The sequence below is a fragment of the Dysidea avara genome, chromosome 7, assembly GCF_963678975.1.
Source record: "Dysidea avara chromosome 7, odDysAvar1.4, whole genome shotgun sequence".
Taxonomy (NCBI): Eukaryota; Metazoa; Porifera; class Demospongiae; order Dictyoceratida; family Dysideidae; genus Dysidea; species Dysidea avara.
The window spans coordinates 5,019,988-5,036,096 of NC_089278.1; the positions used below are offsets into that span (position 1 = coordinate 5,019,988).

At 40.0% G+C, this 16,109-nt stretch overlaps 6 protein-coding genes across 10 annotated transcripts in view; 2 read left to right on the forward strand and 4 right to left on the reverse strand.

The window, feature by feature from the left end:
* Positions 1-5,607, reverse strand: LOC136259816 (GATOR1 complex protein NPRL2-like). Of its 3 annotated transcripts, XM_066053368.1 has the most exons (12): positions 5,462-5,607; positions 5,325-5,416; positions 1,913-2,081; positions 1,514-1,622; positions 1,138-1,274; positions 981-1,078; positions 888-924; positions 747-840; positions 531-645; positions 364-474; positions 267-313; positions 1-220 (listed from the first exon to the last, which is right to left on the reverse strand). In XM_066053368.1, exons 1-12 carry the CDS (start codon positions 5,531-5,533, stop codon positions 153-155), a joined length of 1,149 nt encoding a protein of 382 aa, XP_065909440.1. In that variant the 5' UTR covers positions 5,534-5,607; the 3' UTR covers positions 1-152. The 3 variants fall into 3 exon arrangements, with proteins under 3 accessions (XP_065909440.1, XP_065909439.1, XP_065909441.1); XM_066053367.1 differs by having other exon boundaries at positions 1-313; XM_066053369.1 differs by having other exon boundaries at positions 1-313; positions 5,325-5,419; positions 5,462-5,478.
* On the reverse strand, positions 5,543-8,014 carry LOC136259808 (POC1 centriolar protein homolog A-like). The gene is made up of 17 exons (XM_066053356.1): positions 7,785-8,014; positions 7,653-7,737; positions 7,494-7,573; positions 7,351-7,442; positions 7,191-7,299; positions 7,071-7,141; positions 6,908-7,015; positions 6,792-6,864; positions 6,677-6,719; positions 6,541-6,623; positions 6,437-6,487; positions 6,320-6,388; positions 6,222-6,267; positions 6,085-6,164; positions 5,932-6,027; positions 5,760-5,882; positions 5,543-5,711 (listed from the first exon to the last, which is right to left on the reverse strand). The coding sequence occupies exons 1-17, from the start codon at positions 7,911-7,913 to the stop codon at positions 5,607-5,609; spliced, it is 1,443 nt and encodes a 480-aa protein (XP_065909428.1). The 5' UTR covers positions 7,914-8,014; the 3' UTR covers positions 5,543-5,606.
* Positions 7,839-9,852, forward strand: LOC136259799 (cell division cycle protein 16 homolog). 3 transcript variants are annotated; one of them, XM_066053344.1, is made up of 3 exons: positions 7,879-7,904; positions 7,967-8,032; positions 8,086-9,852. In XM_066053344.1, the coding sequence occupies exon 3, from the start codon at positions 8,098-8,100 to the stop codon at positions 9,787-9,789; it is 1,692 nt and encodes a 563-aa protein (XP_065909416.1). In that variant the 5' UTR covers positions 7,879-7,904; positions 7,967-8,032; positions 8,086-8,097; the 3' UTR covers positions 9,790-9,852. The 3 variants fall into 3 exon arrangements, with proteins under 3 accessions (XP_065909414.1, XP_065909416.1, XP_065909417.1); XM_066053342.1 differs by lacking the exon at positions 7,967-8,032 and having other exon boundaries at positions 7,839-7,904; XM_066053345.1 differs by having other exon boundaries at positions 7,892-8,008.
* Positions 9,735-11,985, reverse strand: LOC136259802 (uncharacterized). The gene is made up of 12 exons (XM_066053348.1): positions 11,849-11,985; positions 11,717-11,782; positions 11,564-11,665; positions 11,397-11,513; positions 11,183-11,338; positions 11,027-11,140; positions 10,791-10,970; positions 10,647-10,736; positions 10,460-10,591; positions 10,299-10,403; positions 10,035-10,244; positions 9,735-9,987 (listed from the first exon to the last, which is right to left on the reverse strand). The coding sequence occupies exons 1-12, from the start codon at positions 11,916-11,918 to the stop codon at positions 9,839-9,841; spliced, it is 1,491 nt and encodes a 496-aa protein (XP_065909420.1). The 5' UTR covers positions 11,919-11,985; the 3' UTR covers positions 9,735-9,838.
* LOC136259824 (N-alpha-acetyltransferase daf-31-like) lies at positions 11,950-14,153 on the forward strand. The gene is made up of 8 exons (XM_066053378.1): positions 11,950-12,041; positions 12,089-12,187; positions 12,233-12,291; positions 12,344-12,389; positions 13,526-13,579; positions 13,627-13,688; positions 13,740-13,784; positions 13,832-14,153. Exons 1-8 carry the CDS (start codon positions 12,021-12,023, stop codon positions 14,097-14,099), a joined length of 654 nt encoding a protein of 217 aa, XP_065909450.1. The 5' UTR covers positions 11,950-12,020; the 3' UTR covers positions 14,100-14,153.
* Positions 14,033-16,109, reverse strand: part of LOC136259795 (uncharacterized) — a 4,260-nt gene continuing 2,183 nt past the window's right edge. The window contains exons 9-16 of the mRNA XM_066053338.1: positions 15,834-16,013; positions 15,676-15,785; positions 14,979-15,615; positions 14,859-14,930; positions 14,671-14,810; positions 14,531-14,608; positions 14,407-14,477; positions 14,033-14,357 (exon numbers count right to left, since the gene is read on the reverse strand). Of these exons, the coding sequence (XP_065909410.1) occupies positions 14,149-14,357; positions 14,407-14,477; positions 14,531-14,608; positions 14,671-14,810; positions 14,859-14,930; positions 14,979-15,615; positions 15,676-15,785; positions 15,834-16,013 (1,497 nt within the window). The 3' untranslated portion in view covers positions 14,033-14,148. The remainder of the gene's footprint in view (positions 14,358-14,406; positions 14,478-14,530; positions 14,609-14,670; positions 14,811-14,858; positions 14,931-14,978; positions 15,616-15,675; positions 15,786-15,833; positions 16,014-16,109) is intronic.

Below are 16,109 nucleotides of genomic sequence, written 5' to 3' on the forward strand. Positions count from 1 at the left end.
TTTTGGAAATAAAGACATTTTATTCAATTTTTATACACATTCCATTAAATGTTATCAATTATAATACATGATGGTAATCCTATGTGTTAAACCCACTTTCACCTCTGTGATAAGACCCCCTGTGCAATTTTGTGGTGAAGCACAGCTGGAGATCATCTCAAGTGTACGACCACATTGTCAGAGTTCTCCACAATGTTGTCGACTGTCTGGTGAGACCAACCTATCAGGATGATAAATCACTTCCAAGTCACAATTCGAGCACCAACCAAGAGCACAGCATATCTCATCATAATCATGTAGTCCATCCAGATACCTGTGTGTTATTAGGATCACTGCATGTATACCCACATTTGTGTGGCTTACTCAGCAAGTGGTTGAAGGGTCGAGTCCATGGGTTCATCTGTTCTTAACAAAGTGGGGTACTTCTTACAATGGTGGACAAGATCATGTGTTAACCCAAACTGTATTAGGTGCCTGAAATTCAATACTGTGTATCCATAATGAAAATGGTATTAATTCAGGTTGCAGACCTTTCATCAACCCCCAGCTTTGATGGCTCATGTCTGTTGCACAAGTCCTTGATGGTGAGTCCTGGCTCCAGGCTGCAGTATAACTGGAACACCTCCTTCAATTTTGGTCTGCAACCTAATCAACACATGATATCAGTTTATATACACCACACTCATAAAAGGTGTTTCATATACACACCTAGGCACACACAAGATGCTACACACACACACACTCACCTGGGATGGCTACATACTCTAAACAGCTTGTCTGTAGGGTGGCATCCTCCAATAGTCGCCTGATGTTTGGAGTGGGGACATAGATGTTGCAATACTACACTGAGCAAATTCATGACCTGTGACCAACAATAATGATGGTACCTGGAATATTGATATTAGCTTGATGTAGCCATAGACACTGTAATGACAATAGATACACTACATCATGGAAAGTGATACACATCAAATACTCACTACAAGTGCTGCACACACAGACTGACAATTCCCACGTCAACATCAGATTCCTGAGAGATCTTTAAGATATGATTGAAGCCATCGATGTAGGGAACAATCTAAATTGGGCAATTGATGAAGATAAGATTACCAACATCCACAGGAGATACTATCTTACTTGCTGTAGAGTGAGATCGACTTTGGTTGCCTCAACATCGCTAGCGGAACAGACAAATATCGGCACTTGATGGTGGCAAACTGGGGGAGGGCTGGGTATCATTGGTGTGATCTTCAAATTGAGAATGTTAACATCATCTAGAACATGAACAAGAATCACTACTGTGTCACTCTAGTAGGGAATCAAATGTGAGAAGTGTGTACTCAAACATTCATGCACTGCATTGGTAATGCATCCATACAATGATATCCCTGCATGGCCTAAACTCATTGGTGCTGCTACTGTTTAATATAAACAACATCATTATGAGTGCATCTGTATACTGTAATATAATTTTATGGGCCTGCCCTAAGATATAAAATTACATATTGTTTACCAATGGTAATACTGCACATTCCGTGATGATTCAGCTCGTTGAACATCTGAGCCAATATCCCAGGTAGTTTGCCACGTCTGACATTATCCGACAGAAAGCCATTCTCCAACTGTGGGTGACACATTGTAAACTACACAAGTGTACACAAATGCCACACGGAGCTAACAGGCCAAACCAAAACAGAACAACACATATCTGTGATCTATGGGTGTAGCACATATCACTATAAATAGATGTAACTTGAGACATGTTACCCAATTTATGCCATAGCACAGAATTCTTCTCAATATTAATTATAACAAAGATAGCTATAAAAAGTAATCTGAAATGTATGATAACACCACACAAATATTTTAATTTATGATATAAATTTCTACCCTACCCATGCACAACACATACCTCATAAATTCTAAAGGTGGCTCCTAGCTTCCTGACTACTGATTCAAACGGAACTGTATCACAATCTTTATCAAACACAAACCCAAAATTGAAGATGAGAGTGTTTCGGTCATACTTCTTGTCAGTGATGCCACGTGGACAGCCCATTATAACATAGTCCATGACAGTACTACAATAGAGCAAAGGTATGCCACCACATAATACTAACACTTGTCTCAGTAACCAGATCTAATGTTGCTCAAAGGTATACTGAATACTAAATAAGCAACTAGGTGAAAGTCCATACATTCCTTGTAAGGAAATAAATCAGCATTCCAGTAACTCACCTATAAACTACAACCCTCTGTGCAGAAATGTGATCTGGTTACTATATCTGTTGTACCAATTCTATTGTTAACATTATCAACGGCATGTAGTCACAAGGTCTGATTGGCAAAGGTAAGCGATTTAAGTGATAGAGAGTTGAAACTAAAATGAAGCAACAAACGTGTTTAAAAATATAATATTTCAGGGACCAAAACGTGTGTTGCTGTATTGTTAGTTTCAACCCTCTATTCCTAAAAGACCCTTGGATTGGCTGTATACTTCTGTAAACTGCTTTTTGAAGCATTCCTTACAGATGGCATAATTTATAAGTCATCATGTTATTGTAATTTGAGTGAAAATGATTAGGAATGAATTCAGTTGAATCTTCTTTTAATTTTTTAACCATAATAGGTAGGTGGGGGGGTAACTTTGTAAATGGTAACCATGTGAATTCCAGCTTGATGGGTTATAACTTCTATGAAATCCCTTGATATTATATAGTGGTTATAATGACATTCACTAATACCTTTATACAAAGAGATTTGGCAGTTCTGTGTACACAGTAACTTCTTCATATACTGTACATGGTTGGTAGTACTTGGTACATCACATAATGACATAAGCTGGTTCAGGAAAAACCAGCCATGAAATTAAAGGACAGCTGAACCTATGAGAAACAGCTTTCAGATGATAAGGACTGGTGGAATTTGTTGATACAGAAACTGTAACAGGGAGGGACAAAATTCAAGTGGAATTCTGACTGGTGGTGGAGACCTTCCCACAGTTTCCTTCATCCATTCTCTCACCACAGTTACAGGGGCAAAAACTACCTTCCTTTCCAAGATTCTGCATACATGCCAGGTTCCCTCACTTGCACAATAGCCAAGTCATTGATCTCTCGGATGAAGTGGGGCAATCCTATTGAAGGAGCCAGGCAATAGCACAAACAGTTTACGCTTTCATCTATTAGCAACTGAAACTGCAGTAGCAAGAAAGATGCCTCCTGTGCACTCCAAAGTTAAATGAAGAAATTAAATGAAGCACCATCCTATTGGGACAGAGTATCACAATTTTTATTTTGTTTTATACAAGCTCCAAGATCAGTGAATCACCGGGAAATGTAGTAGCCCACAGTCCTGATGCCCAAAAATGATCCAAGACCCAAGTCAGTTTTCTTTTTCTTTCTTGTTTTACAAGAAGCCTACTAAAGATAAATGGTGACTATATTTATGCGGCAAAGCAGTGATTACTGTCTCAGAGTCATCACCAGACTGATCAAAATGTGCATTGACACAGTTGAGCGGAGTATCCCTAGACAAAGTGCCTGAACAATATGGCACAAGCCAATCTATAGAACGGATTGCCCCTCCCTAGAGATGTAGGATTTGTTATCAACAGGGAGTTCCTACCCCAAATAACATGGTATCTAAGGTTGTGGATGAACATACTAAGATAACACAGGCATGCACTACAGGAAGAGTAGTCCATCAACATAAGTCTGATAAAGAGTGCAGCAGGAAAATTGTCATGAGGTTGAATCCAAGATGAAGAGTCAAAGTATGCATTGCGAAGATAAATACATCGGTAAGTGCTGGGAAACCATGTCGGTGGTTCTCACCAGAAAACTTCTCCACAAATCAACGAGCTACTGCACAAATATATAAGTGTTACAGCATATGCATAGAACAGATGTCAAAAGCACATGCAAGTTGTATTTTTAAACTAGGTGCGTGCCACAGCCGGCTGTAAGCGCGTGTCTGGTTTTTACCAAAAAGTGTGTATGTGTGTGTATGTATGCAGCATAACCAAGTGGTTAGGGCATCTGCCTGGTGTCCCAGGTTCAATTCCCAGTCACGCCACATTGGAGTTGTTTTTTCCTTGAGAAAGAAACTTTACTCTCATTGTTCCAGTCTACCCAGCTGTTAAAGGGGACCTGGTGTCAACTGGGGAAGCAGCCCACCCATCTGTAACATCAATGGGTACCTGGTGTTAACTGGGGAAGTAAATGCCCAACTGTCCTTGTCTCGCTTAGCGGTGTCGAGGTCGTTGTGGAACTTTGGGTTCCGCAACCTCTCTCCATGAGACCTGGACAGTCCTCCTGCAGGTTACTAGCCCTGCCCCAGGAGGATTTGCCTGCACAAGGTTCAAGCGCCTGAGTGGTGCACAGACATCCCAGTGCTGGTTCGCTGGGCGACAATAGCTGTGTTTCGTACAGCTGCCATAGGCTTTGCTTTGTATGTATGTATATATTAATCGTTTGTCTAACATGAGAGCAAACTTTATTCACTAAAAACAGCCTTCATGTGAGAAATAAAGGTAGAGCCTGTAGTAAACTTCCTGGCATGGAAAGCTTTGGTTTAAGGCAGTTAATACGCGCCAGTTTGAAATACGGGTGAAACAAATTTATAAGGACACAGTGAAGGCTTTTTCCAATGGGCTCTATGAGCATCAAAAAGCCGAAAAATAGGCCACCTTGGCTACTGGGTATAACGAATTCCTTCGAGTTGAAAGGGGGGCATGCCCATACATATACGGGCAAAAAATAAGAGCAGCCTTGAGGCTTTGCATGTAGAATTTGTATGAGAAAATGCTATAGACAAACTATAAAGATACTTCTGTGCATTATTAGCGGGTTAAAGTGGTTTGTTCGAGTACAGAATTATGAAATATTTCATCAATTACAAAATACAATGATTCACATGTAGCAACAAAGCAAAACCCAGTTCGCTTTTCTGCTGCCTGGTTTTTAGAAGTAGCACAACATCAACTTGTTTTAGAGGAACCTTGTACACATTGCAGATTTACAAGGAACATACTAGTGTAAACCTTACAAATATAATGTATATTACAAAAATTGAAATGATAGCGACTATCTCATCCAGGTAGGAACATGGCAAACCCCTTATATCTGCCATCCATTTTTACAACTCTTAGTTCTAGCCATGTTATTTGCTAGTCTTGTGCCAGACTTTTTTTTTCTCCGCCCCCACACAAAAAGAAAAAAAGCGGTCTGGGCACGAGACTAGTGATTTGCAGCAAGTCTCGTGCTGCAAGATTCCTCTAGGCTTACGCACACAAAGCTCGTACAAGGACTACACAAGCTTACACAGTCATTAATCTGTCGTAGAGTTGTGGTTTCGTTATGATGTACTCGTGAGCCAAATCAAACGCCTCCTTCAGAGGAAAGGATTCCGGAAACTACCGAGAAATAGTAACACAAATAACAGCATATGTAGAAAGTACCTGATAAGTAACTTTTGGGCCGGCAGTGGTGTGAAACTCGCTGAAGAATAAACACTTGATACTACCGCTCATTTTGAGATATTAAAACCCACAAGTCAAAATCATGTGATAAGATTTCGCAATAAAGATAATTACAATGTGGTAATTACTGAGTGGGTGCAATTTGTACATTAATTCTTTGTTGATTATCAATACATTCTTTTAACTTATTCTCTGTAATAGTGAGTCTTTCTTCTAATATGGATACAGTCTGCAATGGAATCATCACACATAATATCACATACTTCCATCAACTTACTTGTGTTAAAATGTCAAGTTGACCTACAATGTGTTCGAGGGTGTTTGCAAGTTGAGGAGGAATTGTCATTGGTTCCAGTGGCTTAGTCTGAGGAACCTTCCCTTCCCTGTGCCCAGTAATTCCCTATGAGTACAATTACGATAATGATGAAGACTATAATGTATCTCTTCACCTGACTAGGTCTGGGCTGGGCAAACAGAGCAGGCCCCACATCAAGCACATTAGGAGGCTGACCAAACATGTCCTTTGGACCACCAGTAGGGTCAAGCTGTATAGCAGTAATGCAGTGATAGTGCCCTGTAGTTACACAACAAAGTGCCATTACCTCAAGGTTTGTTCTGTTTGGAGGTAAGTCATGTTCGTGTCTCTTCACTGGTGTATGCTTCATTCGTTTTGCTTGTAACACTAGTAGTGAATATTCCTGCAGTCAAGTAAGCCTTGTATTGGTTATGCCAACCTAACCTTCTCGGTAGTCAACAGTATCAAAATTAGTTTTCCATACCAGCACCTGTGAGGTCATATAATAGCAACTTAGAATGGTTTATGAGAGGCATGCATACCTGTTCATCTAAGCCAACTGAAGCAAAGAATTCACCAGTTGGAGAGAAATTAACACCCATTACTGGGCCCTAAGGTACAAAAATAAATATTTCAAGGGTGAGTTTCTTTTCTCATACCTTGTGGCCATGAAGAGTATAAAATGGTCGTCCTTCTAGTAAGTCCAACACCTGAAATGTGTGGGATAAACTGCCTAGCAGAATGGAACAAAGTCCCAACATACTTTCAAAGTCTTGTCGGTTGAACCAGACAACAGATAGTTGCCTGATGGATGGAAATGGATGCTATTTACTGGTCCATTGTGAACTAGAAGTACAAGGTGAGTAGTGTATACCATTACAACATAGTGCAGTCGTCACCTTGGTAGTGCTGTAGTAATTTGTTAACTCTAATGTCCCATATCTAATAGAAGAACATTATAGCAAAGTAGTATATACTCTCCCATATGCAGGGGTTGTATTAGCAGCATCATACCTTGACCACATTATCAGAAGTTCCAACTCCTATGCAGTTACCATCTGGATGGAATGCAACAGTATTTACCATCCTATGAAGCAACTAAAAAGTGTATTGAATATTCAGTGTTGTACCCGCTGGGCTCATGAAAGGTATGGACATTCTCTTTAGTCTGTCTGTCCCACAGTTTAACAGTTTTGTCATCTCCACCAGAAGCAATCAACCTGCCATCTGGTGAGAACCTACACGGCATAGTGAATAACAATACACAGGGTACCAGTTGGTATAATCTCTCACTTTGCAGATCGGACCCAATTGCTGTGGCCATTTAGTGAAAACTGAAATTTCTGTCTATGTACAGTCCAGACCTGTTTGACAGGTTAACAAATGACTACAGCTTGACTAGTAGTCCATTACCTTAACAGTCTTATCATCTGAGGCACTCAACAATGATGTGCCATCACTGGCAAAATCTACACAACGTACACTTGCTGAATGGGCACTGAAAACTGTAGATTCTCCTTTACTAAGGAAGAAACAATGTGACTCTGTAGTTGTTTGTCCATCAAAGTCTTACACGCTGGGAATCCACAGCCGGACAGTCTTATCTCGAGAGGCTGAAGCTACCAAGTGACCAGACGGAGAGAATGAGACACTGAGCACAGCATCCTGTGGTTACACATCTCCATAGCAAACAATTCTCAATTGCTGGAGACAAACTTTGTGTCCTACAAATCTGTAAGCTCTTGCTTGTGGTCTAAAATGCCACACCATAAGACAGGAGTCCATTGAACCGGTTGCTAAAAGTAGCAGTGTAATTATGGATACGTGGTGACGTAATGTAGAAACAAGCATAAGACTCACTGTACATCTACTTACCAAGTTGCTTCATGTTAGGGTTAAAAGAGACACTGGTCACTGCGTCTCTATGCCCCTTAAAATGGCGTTCCAGCGTTGGATCATCCTAGGGAAATATATTTACAGGAACTCCTCATTACACCGTCATCCTACCGGACTAGCCATCCTGGGGCTCCCTGTACTGCCCGACTTATGCACTTTCAAATTTAGCGGCAGCTGGCATACACCCACTCCGTAACACGTCCGTAATTTTATATTTTTGATTTTATCGCGGTAAGCCATCTGACGTGAATCATAGATAAAATCTTGTTATGCTGGTACATCGCCTCTTATAGATGCCACTTTAGGGTGTTACATTTGTGTAAACGATATCTCAAGTAAATTATAAAGGCACTAGTCTGGTCCGTGTTGCAGGTTGTATTCTAATTGTTTAGTGCTTTGTTTTTGTTTGCAGTGTGCTATAAACATGCTTGCCAAGGCTAGAAGCGTTGCTGAAGAACACCTGAAGAAACACTTGTACAAAAGTGCATCGTTTTGGGCTGAAAAAGCACTTGTGTTATCAGGCAATGAACTCCAAGATGTCTTCCTTGCATCACAGATCTTCTATGCTAGTGGAGAATATCAACGTGCCAGTAACTTACTGCAAAAGAACTCTCAGTACCAACAGAGTTCACTTCTGTGTTACTTGTTAGCTAAATGTCATGCTGCATGCAAAGAATGGGAAGTGGTACTAACCATACTGAGTTTTGTTAACTTTGAAGCTACAAAGAAAGTTGATAAGGACTTATCTAAACTTACAGGAATTGGAAATGTTGAGAGCTCTTGTCTGCTGTTAGAAGGAATAGCTCATGAGAATCTTGGGACCATTCCTAAAGCAATAGACTGCTTTACTGCTGCACTGAAAGCTGATGTTTATTGTGTTGAAGCTCTTGATCATCTTACAAGTAAACACTACCTTACAGCTGATGAAGAAAAGAAATTGATCATTGATCTACCATTTAATAAACAATGCACCCACGATGAAGAAGCTATCTTGTTGTACTTGTATCATTCAAAAGCAAAGGGTTGCAAACAGTTGAGCAATAGTGTGTTACCAAGCTCATCCAAAGAGCTAGAAAACTGTACAGATGTCATATGTGGTCAAGCTGAAAGAAAGACAACTCAAGTTGGCTATTCTCTTACTCGTAAAGTTCTGGAGCAAGACCAGTACAATGAGGATGCAATTCTCCTTCATGTGTCCTCTTGTGTTTATCAAAAGAAGTCAACAGAGCTGTATGCCTTAGGACAGCGACTTGTTAGTAACTTTCCAGACTTACCCATTGCTTGGTACACGGTAGCTTGTTACTATCTGACAATCTCTCAGTATGCAGATGCTGCCAAATACTTGGAGAAAGTGTTGAGTATTGATAAAATGTTTCCCCATGCTTGGCTGGCATATGGTTTGTCTTTTGCTGACCGTAGTGAGCATGATCAAGCTATTTCAGCTTTTTCCAATGCTGCCCATATAATGCGTGGTAGCCACATACCATTGCTATATCTTGCAAGGGAATACTTTCACACTGGGGTCACAGCAATTTCAATCCGCTTTGTCAAGAAAGCACTGACAATGTCACCAGTTGATCCAGTAGTCTTACAAGAAGTTGGATTTCTTCTTTTTCATGCTGAGAAATATCCACTAGCTGAAGCGTACTTTAAAAATGCCATTGTTAACCTTCAGACAACTGACAGCAGTTCTTCACAAATGTGGGAAGCTGTGTACAACAACCTTGGCCACGTGTGCAGAAAACAAGGCAAGTACAACATGGCTATGCAGATGCACAAGAAGGCATTGCAGATTGTTCCAGAACAGCCATCAACCTTAACTGATATTGCCTTTGTAAGTTTGTTAATGGACAAGTATGATGATGCCATCACCTTCAGCACACGTAGTCTTCAACTAAGAAGGCAGGATCACCTCACACTGTTAATACTTGAGACTGCTGTCAAACAAGCTAGTCAAGTCTCAGTTTTACCTGGCGTAGATTTAGCTGCACATCAAACTATCAAAAAACTTGATGAAGATAGACTGAGCACCAGCACTGATATGCTCATTGGCAGAGAGAGCATGCCAAGTACTAGCAGTAGTAGTTTTCATAGTGACATTAGTGAGGAATGCTGAGAAATACAAGCACTATAGCGTGTTTTATTGTGTGTGTACTATTTATATATTATAGTCTAGCAAGGGCTGCAGTGGGGAATCCTGCATACTGATGGGGTGAATGTCTGCTACTGAAACTGCAGGATTTACCAGTAGAACTCCCTTTGTGGGTTTGTCCTCTTGAGATGTTGTATGCATTAGGAGATGGACCTTTAGATTCTGCAAGGCACAACATGCCACATAATATATTCTATTAAACATCTTACTGTTTGAATCTTTTCTTCTTGGAGTCATGGAATATGTTGGGACACGGAGCTTTGTGTTATCAACATCAGGTTGATAATCCCAAGGTGCTGGAGTTTCTCCCTTATTCTTAGGCTTGGATAATGTCTGACCCATGGTATACGATGGGACACGAGCAATATTAGATCTGTTTGTATGTTGTAAGTGATAGTGGTTAGGGCCAGGATGATCATCTATGGAAACAACACGTTAGGTGAATCATCATGCATGTACAAATACCTGCTTACTGGGTTTAGCTGGTAGCAATGTGCCCATGGAGTACGCTGGATTGGAATTCTCTTGGAAATCCCTGTCATAATTGTACTCCCCTGCACCAGGAACTGACACTGTCTCTGTAATGCAATCACAACATCATGATTCACTCCATGCGCAATGTCTGGATGATTACCGTATTCTGCAGAATAATTTAGAATGTCTGGGAACACTGGTAAGCATTTTTTCCTGCAGCTGTAATCTGATGCTCGTGGGTGAATAGATTGTGCTACTGGATCATGATCAGATGGCCCAGGCCTTGTCTCTACTGTATCATAATATTATACAGTGCATTAACACTCCATCATATTTCAGTTACTTACAAGGCCAAGGAAATGCCCGATAGGTCATGCTAGGAGCATTCCCCTTAAGATTTCTAATATAGTATCGGTTGGGTGGTGGATTTTTATTTTCTATTGGAATGCAATATACAGTGACTACACAGGCTAGGGAATTGCTTCACTTACTACTTGCAACATCATCATACATAATGCCAAATGACTTCTTCAACCCAGTCCCAACTGTCTCTGGAATATCGTAGGCATTTGGTGCTGGATACTCAGGGTCATTTTCTCTGTACAGCTGCTCTCCTATCAACGGTCCAGTAATTGAGTCAACATCACTGGGAAGAGCATATGCTCCTGGACCTTTACAGTGTGGCAAGAATCATTGACTTTTAAGCCTATAAGAACCATCTGCTCACCTGGTCCTGGAGTCTCAGCACTCTTGGGTTTTAAACGGACACCGATATGGTGCTGGGGTCCTCTACCCCAGTACGGTGAGTTTGGTCTGTAGTCTGGTCCTGGGGTCTTGACTCCTGCACCATTATGTGATAAGAGTGTTATCATTAATAACATACCAAAAGTGTCAACAGGCTGCACACTGGAATTGGGAGGACCAACGTTGATTCCACCTTTGTGTCGTGAGCTTACGGACTGTTTGATACCAGAGCCAGTATCTCCATAGACTACCTTGTAGTGTCCTGCACCAGTACTGCATGTCAGGTGAGCATCCTCTGAAATATGGCATAGCTAGCATTGAGGCTGGTTATAGACTCTGTACAGTTAACACACCTCTGGGTCCATAAGGCCACGTTTTTCCTTTTGGTGAAACAATAAATGTTTTCTTGTCTGAATCCCAGGACATGTCACCAGCAATTTCATGGTCACCAGGTGTTGGCCTTTGTTCAGCTGTAATGAGCTGAAATATCACAAGTGCACAGTTTAATACAGCAACATACACTTCTTAGGATATGGTTTTCCAGTGATGGAATATTCTGGTCGCTTTCTTGTGGTTAAAGAGGTGCTGGGTTGATAGTCAAATCCGCTGGGAAAAGGTTGCTCTACATGGTTACAACACTGGTTTAGCTAGACTAACACTATTCTGTGTTTACCGAGTATTGTGAGAGGTGCTTCTCCAGTGTATTTTCCCATTGCATCTCTGGTATGAGCAGACTGGGCTGCAGTTAAAGAAAAAAATGCACAATAAACCAGCTGAACTGCTTCTCTCTACTTGCTAGCTGCACCTCTTTGGCTTAGAGCACTTGGTTTATCACTAGGAACTTTCTCCGTATTGCCAATAGTGACTCGCTTCATTTTAGCAGTTGCGATGTTGCGCAGCGAGCTGTTGCGAAGTAACCGAAGTAGCCACACCCCCAGGATATAATGGTCATTAATTAGAATAAAGCGTGAGGCGAGATGAACATCAGGAATGCGACGGTGAGTATTTGTCTTCGAGATCTGTTTGTTAGTTGATCAATATGTAGGCGCATGATCTGATGAACATGCAGCATTGTAACCTGCTGTGCCTACCTGAGAACTACCAGATGAAGTATTACTTCTATCATGGACTATCATGGCCTCAGGTACAGTGAAATACTTATCTGAACTCTATTCACTCCGATATCTAGTTGTCATACATAGCTGAAGATGAAGATAAGAAGGTGGTTGGGTATGTTCTAGCCAAAATGTGAGCAGATCAAATACTTGGTTCTCGTGTTAATGAGTTTATGTTTTTGTAGGGAGGAAGATCCAGATGATGCCCCTCATGGACACATAACTTCTTTGGTATGTATAGCTAGTTAATATTACCTGTCAAGAGCCCAGGGGATTGTGACTAGCATTGCCGACCCTTTCATGTCACTCAGTAATAGTGTTCACTTCTATACAAAAACTAAATATTTGGAAGGGTCAGAATAGACACCGTTTATACTTGAAGTATTAGTTTGGGAACCTTCAAATGTATAGTGAGCACTTAAGTGTCTGATCTACCTACTTGCCATCTTACGTCCTTAGTGGGATGGCATTTTATCATGATATTTAAGTGGCTGATCTTCAGTATTAGGAAGTGTTTTTATGGTTCAAGCTATTTGTAGGCTATTGTGTACTCCAGTAACAGAAACATTTTGTCATTTGATGGAACTTGAAACTCATTTGACTGTTTTATCTGATGTACAGGTACTTGGCCAACATTCTAATACAGAAAATTTATAGCATTTTAATTAAGTCAAAACACAAAGGACCAAGGAAGTCACCATGCCATAACATGGGTACATTAACAGGAAGAAAGAATACACAATTTCCATACATACACAACCTCACGTTCCCTTCTCTAAGTTGCATTGTGTCTACCCAGCAGTGCATGTACCAAATTGCTTCAGCTATATATTCCAGAGATTTAGGCAAGCAAAGTTTCATTTCCTATGGGTTTATAGGGATTAAGATATTTTTGCACTTTGTGAAAAATTGCTGTAAAACGCAAAGACTTAGCTTAAAATTTGGTGCAAATAACGAACAAATTTGTATACTGAGTTTGCTACAAATCCAATAAATATTTGCAGTGTTATGGATGTTTATTCTTGTTAAAAATGTCCATGGTTACATGATATAAAATGCATATGGAAATGGGTAGCAGTACCTTTTGGTGGTTTTAATGAAACCAAATAACAGCTACAGAGTATTCCAAATCATAGGTCCTAAATACTCTAATAGAACAGTCGCTGATGTGTCTAAATAGTGTACACACATCTTACATTATTAGCATCAACATCATTGGAGCCATTTCTTGGCCGTCACCTCAAATACACACAACCCAGGTGTTTTGAAGACACGCCCTTTGTCACACCTTGGTTGTTATGCTGTTGATTATATCTTAAGGGTTGGTTGTCTAGACTAATTTCTACACAATGTGGTGTTCTATATAGGCAGTACGCCGCTCTCATAGGAGACTTGGTTTGGCACAAAAACTGATGGATCAGGTAACTTGACAACACTGTGGTCACCCTTCATAACTTAACACAAACAGGCGTCACGGTCTATGGTGGAGACTTTTGGAGCAAAGTATGTATCACTTCATGTCAGAATAAGGTAAGTTAGTAGATATAATACCACTGACAGTGTAACCAGCTCCCCTAATAGCAACCGAGCAGCACTTCACTTGTACCAAAGCTGTTTGAAGTTCAAGTTAGCTATCTGTGTGTTGTTCCTAGATGTAATACTATGTTTAATAGAATCAATGACATTGAGGAGAAATACTACGCTGATGGGGAAGATGCTTATGCAATGAATAGGGACCTTTCTGGCGTTGCAGAATTGGTTAGAAGAGAGAAGCATCAGTCATTTGAGTCTATTCCAGATTTTTTAAAAGAGCCAATAGGTGTAGTAGTAGATGATGACAAAGTTGTAGAAACTACAGTAGCCAGTGACCAGACTGGAGGTACTACTGGAGATACTAATGATGATAAAACAGACAGCAGTAACAAAACTGATGCAGAATAATGAAATGTGTAAATGTCATTCAATCATTTGTTAATAGTGTGCATATCATTTAGAGTGGAAGTTTGAAGGGTTCTAACATTTTGTGTAAGTTCCTATAATATTCCATCATCTCTTCAACCTTGCTATCTGCAGACTTCACTTGCGTAGAGAACAATTTTTTGGCTACCATCTCATGAATCTCTTTAAGTTTTGTATAGCACAGTTCCTTCTCCCTTAGGTCATGTTGAGCAGAGGGCTTGGAATTATTTTTTGAATGTCCTAGATGTGGCTTACAATAGGATATGAACATAATTTTAGGATACTTAACTGCAGGAGAGGATGATTTCAGAAAATCGTTCTAGTATCATTTGTATCGTGTCACACGTTACCTTCAAGTGCCTAATATAAAAAATATGTAGTACATGCATACAAACACTTGATGTTAGACTCACATTAGCTCTGTGATATTCTCTAGAACATGTTGAAAACGGGAGAGGAAGATCAAGCTCACAGCTAATGTCCAACCAGCACTATGTATAAAAAAATCATAACTAACAGGTAACATATATATGAAAGAGATCATCAAACTAACTGGTGTATCTTGAATAAGGAAAGTAGGTCAGAGAATAGTGCTATGTCATCACCATCATCGGTAAAACACGTCTCCATTGTGTTAACTACACTCTGAAGGCTTTTTCCTTTAAACCACAAGGGAACCAGTGTAGAAATAGCCTTGTAAATGGATTAATATTTAATAGATGAGAGAAAATCATTACTTACATCTTGTCTTGTTGTCAAAACATCTGCAATTTCTTCATGTTCACTGAGTATTTCTTCTATAGATGCTTGTTCCTGTGAGAATAATGAGGAAGTATTTTGTATATGCTCATCAGAGTATACCTTAGAGAATTCTCTTATAGTTCCAGGTAAGTGAGAAAAGTCTGGCATCTCTGTTCCCCATGACTGGCGTCCAGATTTCTTATCATCAGGTTCAGCTGTTTGATTATCATCATCATTTGAAGTGTTGTGACTCAATACTATTGTATTGTTTGTGGATGTTTCAGTATTAGTGATCTTTTTGCTTTTTCGTTTCAATGTATGTCTCATGTAGGGATTGTCCATGTCCATGTGTCTAGTATTAGTAGCTTTTGGCTCAGCGCTTGTGAGACCTTTAAAAAATGCCTTTGCTGCTCCAGATTTATTTTTCTTTTCAGCCATATTACATGGATTACTACTATCAGTTTTTGACTTCTCAATTGAAGTTTCATTTACATGATTACTCACTACAACTGAAGAGCTCTTAGATCTAGTAAATGCTGGATTGCTTTTTTCTTTGTCATGAGGCAGCGAAAGTTTTCGAAAATTCATTTCCAAGCTGCCAGTAGAAGTGGATGTCTTCAGTGAGGTGACTGTCAAAGTGTCTAATTCTTTTGTAAAAGATTCATCTATTGTAATAGGTATATCTTCATTGCTCTTGGAATCCTGTCTTTCAGTGATAACAGTACTTGGACTTTCACTAACGATAGTAGCTGGAAGGCTAAACCACATAAATCATTTACTTTTATAATATATTACGTCATCAGTAGTTAAGCCTCACCTTGGAGATGGAGCTAATAGTACAACAAGCTGAGAATATTGTAGTTTGAAAATTTCATTATTCTTTACATTGACAGCAACACTCATAACTGGTTTTAAAAGGTCTCCTTCCTGATAGCACACAATTATGTATGACTTTCACCTTAATATACTATCTACCTGTAGTGTTCTGAAGAACTCTTCCATCTCTGGTTTGCTGGAAGTACTGCAAAATGTTACTGCCTTCACTAGGTAAGCCACAATGGCACAAGCCAGTGGCACGTTGTTGTCAAACTTGAACAACTGTTGCTTCACAAGACTAATTGACATTTCTAGAAATCCCACAGAAACAATGTCTGCCTATCATAACCAAATATGGGCCTTTACGCATGTACCACTATAATGATAGTTCAATTGAAGGGGTCAGTGGAAAAAGGGGGTAACCCACATTTGAAA

What these genes read in the sequence shown, in the direction of transcription:
- LOC136259808 (XM_066053356.1), bottom strand. Translation starts at nt 7,913, where the DNA reads ATGGCTTACCGCGATAAAATCAAAAATATAAAATTACGGACGTGTTAC. An exon ending in CAGATGATAAGACTGTTAAG is followed by an intron (nt 7,142 to 7,190) that starts GTAATGGACTAC and finishes CCTGTCAAACAG; the next exon opens with GTCTGGACTGTACATAGACA. An exon ending in TACTGTTGACTACCGAGAAG is followed by an intron (nt 6,165 to 6,221) that starts GTTAGGTTGGCA and finishes ATTCACTACTAG; the next exon opens with TGTTACAAGCAAAACGAATG.
- LOC136259824 (XM_066053378.1), top strand. Translation starts at nt 12,021, where the DNA reads ATGAACATCAGGAATGCGACG. An exon ending in ATGGACACATAACTTCTTTG is followed by an intron (nt 12,390 to 13,525) that starts GTATGTATAGCT and finishes TGTTCTATATAG; the next exon opens with GCAGTACGCCGCTCTCATAG. An exon ending in CACAAAAACTGATGGATCAG is followed by an intron (nt 13,580 to 13,626) that starts GTAACTTGACAA and finishes TAACACAAACAG; the next exon opens with GCGTCACGGTCTATGGTGGA.
- LOC136259802 (XM_066053348.1), bottom strand. Translation starts at nt 11,918, where the DNA reads ATGAAGCGAGTCACTATTGGCAATACGGAGAAAGTTCCTAGTGATAAA. An exon ending in TCGGGCATTTCCTTGGCCTT is followed by an intron (nt 10,592 to 10,646) that starts GTAAGTAACTGA and finishes ATTATGATACAG; the next exon opens with TAGAGACAAGGCCTGGGCCA. An exon ending in ATTGCTACCAGCTAAACCCA is followed by an intron (nt 10,245 to 10,298) that starts GTAAGCAGGTAT and finishes TTGTTTCCATAG; the next exon opens with ATGATCATCCTGGCCCTAAC.
- LOC136259799 (XM_066053342.1), top strand. Translation starts at nt 8,098, where the DNA reads ATGCTTGCCAAGGCTAGAAGCGTTGCTGAAGAACACCTGAAGAAACAC.
- LOC136259816 (XM_066053367.1), bottom strand. Translation starts at nt 5,533, where the DNA reads ATGAGCGGTAGTATCAAGTGTTTATTCTTCAGCGAGTTTCACACCACT. An exon ending in TCGATCTCACTCTACAGCAA is followed by an intron (nt 1,079 to 1,137) that starts GTAAGATAGTAT and finishes TGCCCAATTTAG; the next exon opens with ATTGTTCCCTACATCGATGG. An exon ending in AAGCTGGGGGTTGATGAAAG is followed by an intron (nt 475 to 530) that starts GTCTGCAACCTG and finishes ATTGAATTTCAG; the next exon opens with GCACCTAATACAGTTTGGGT.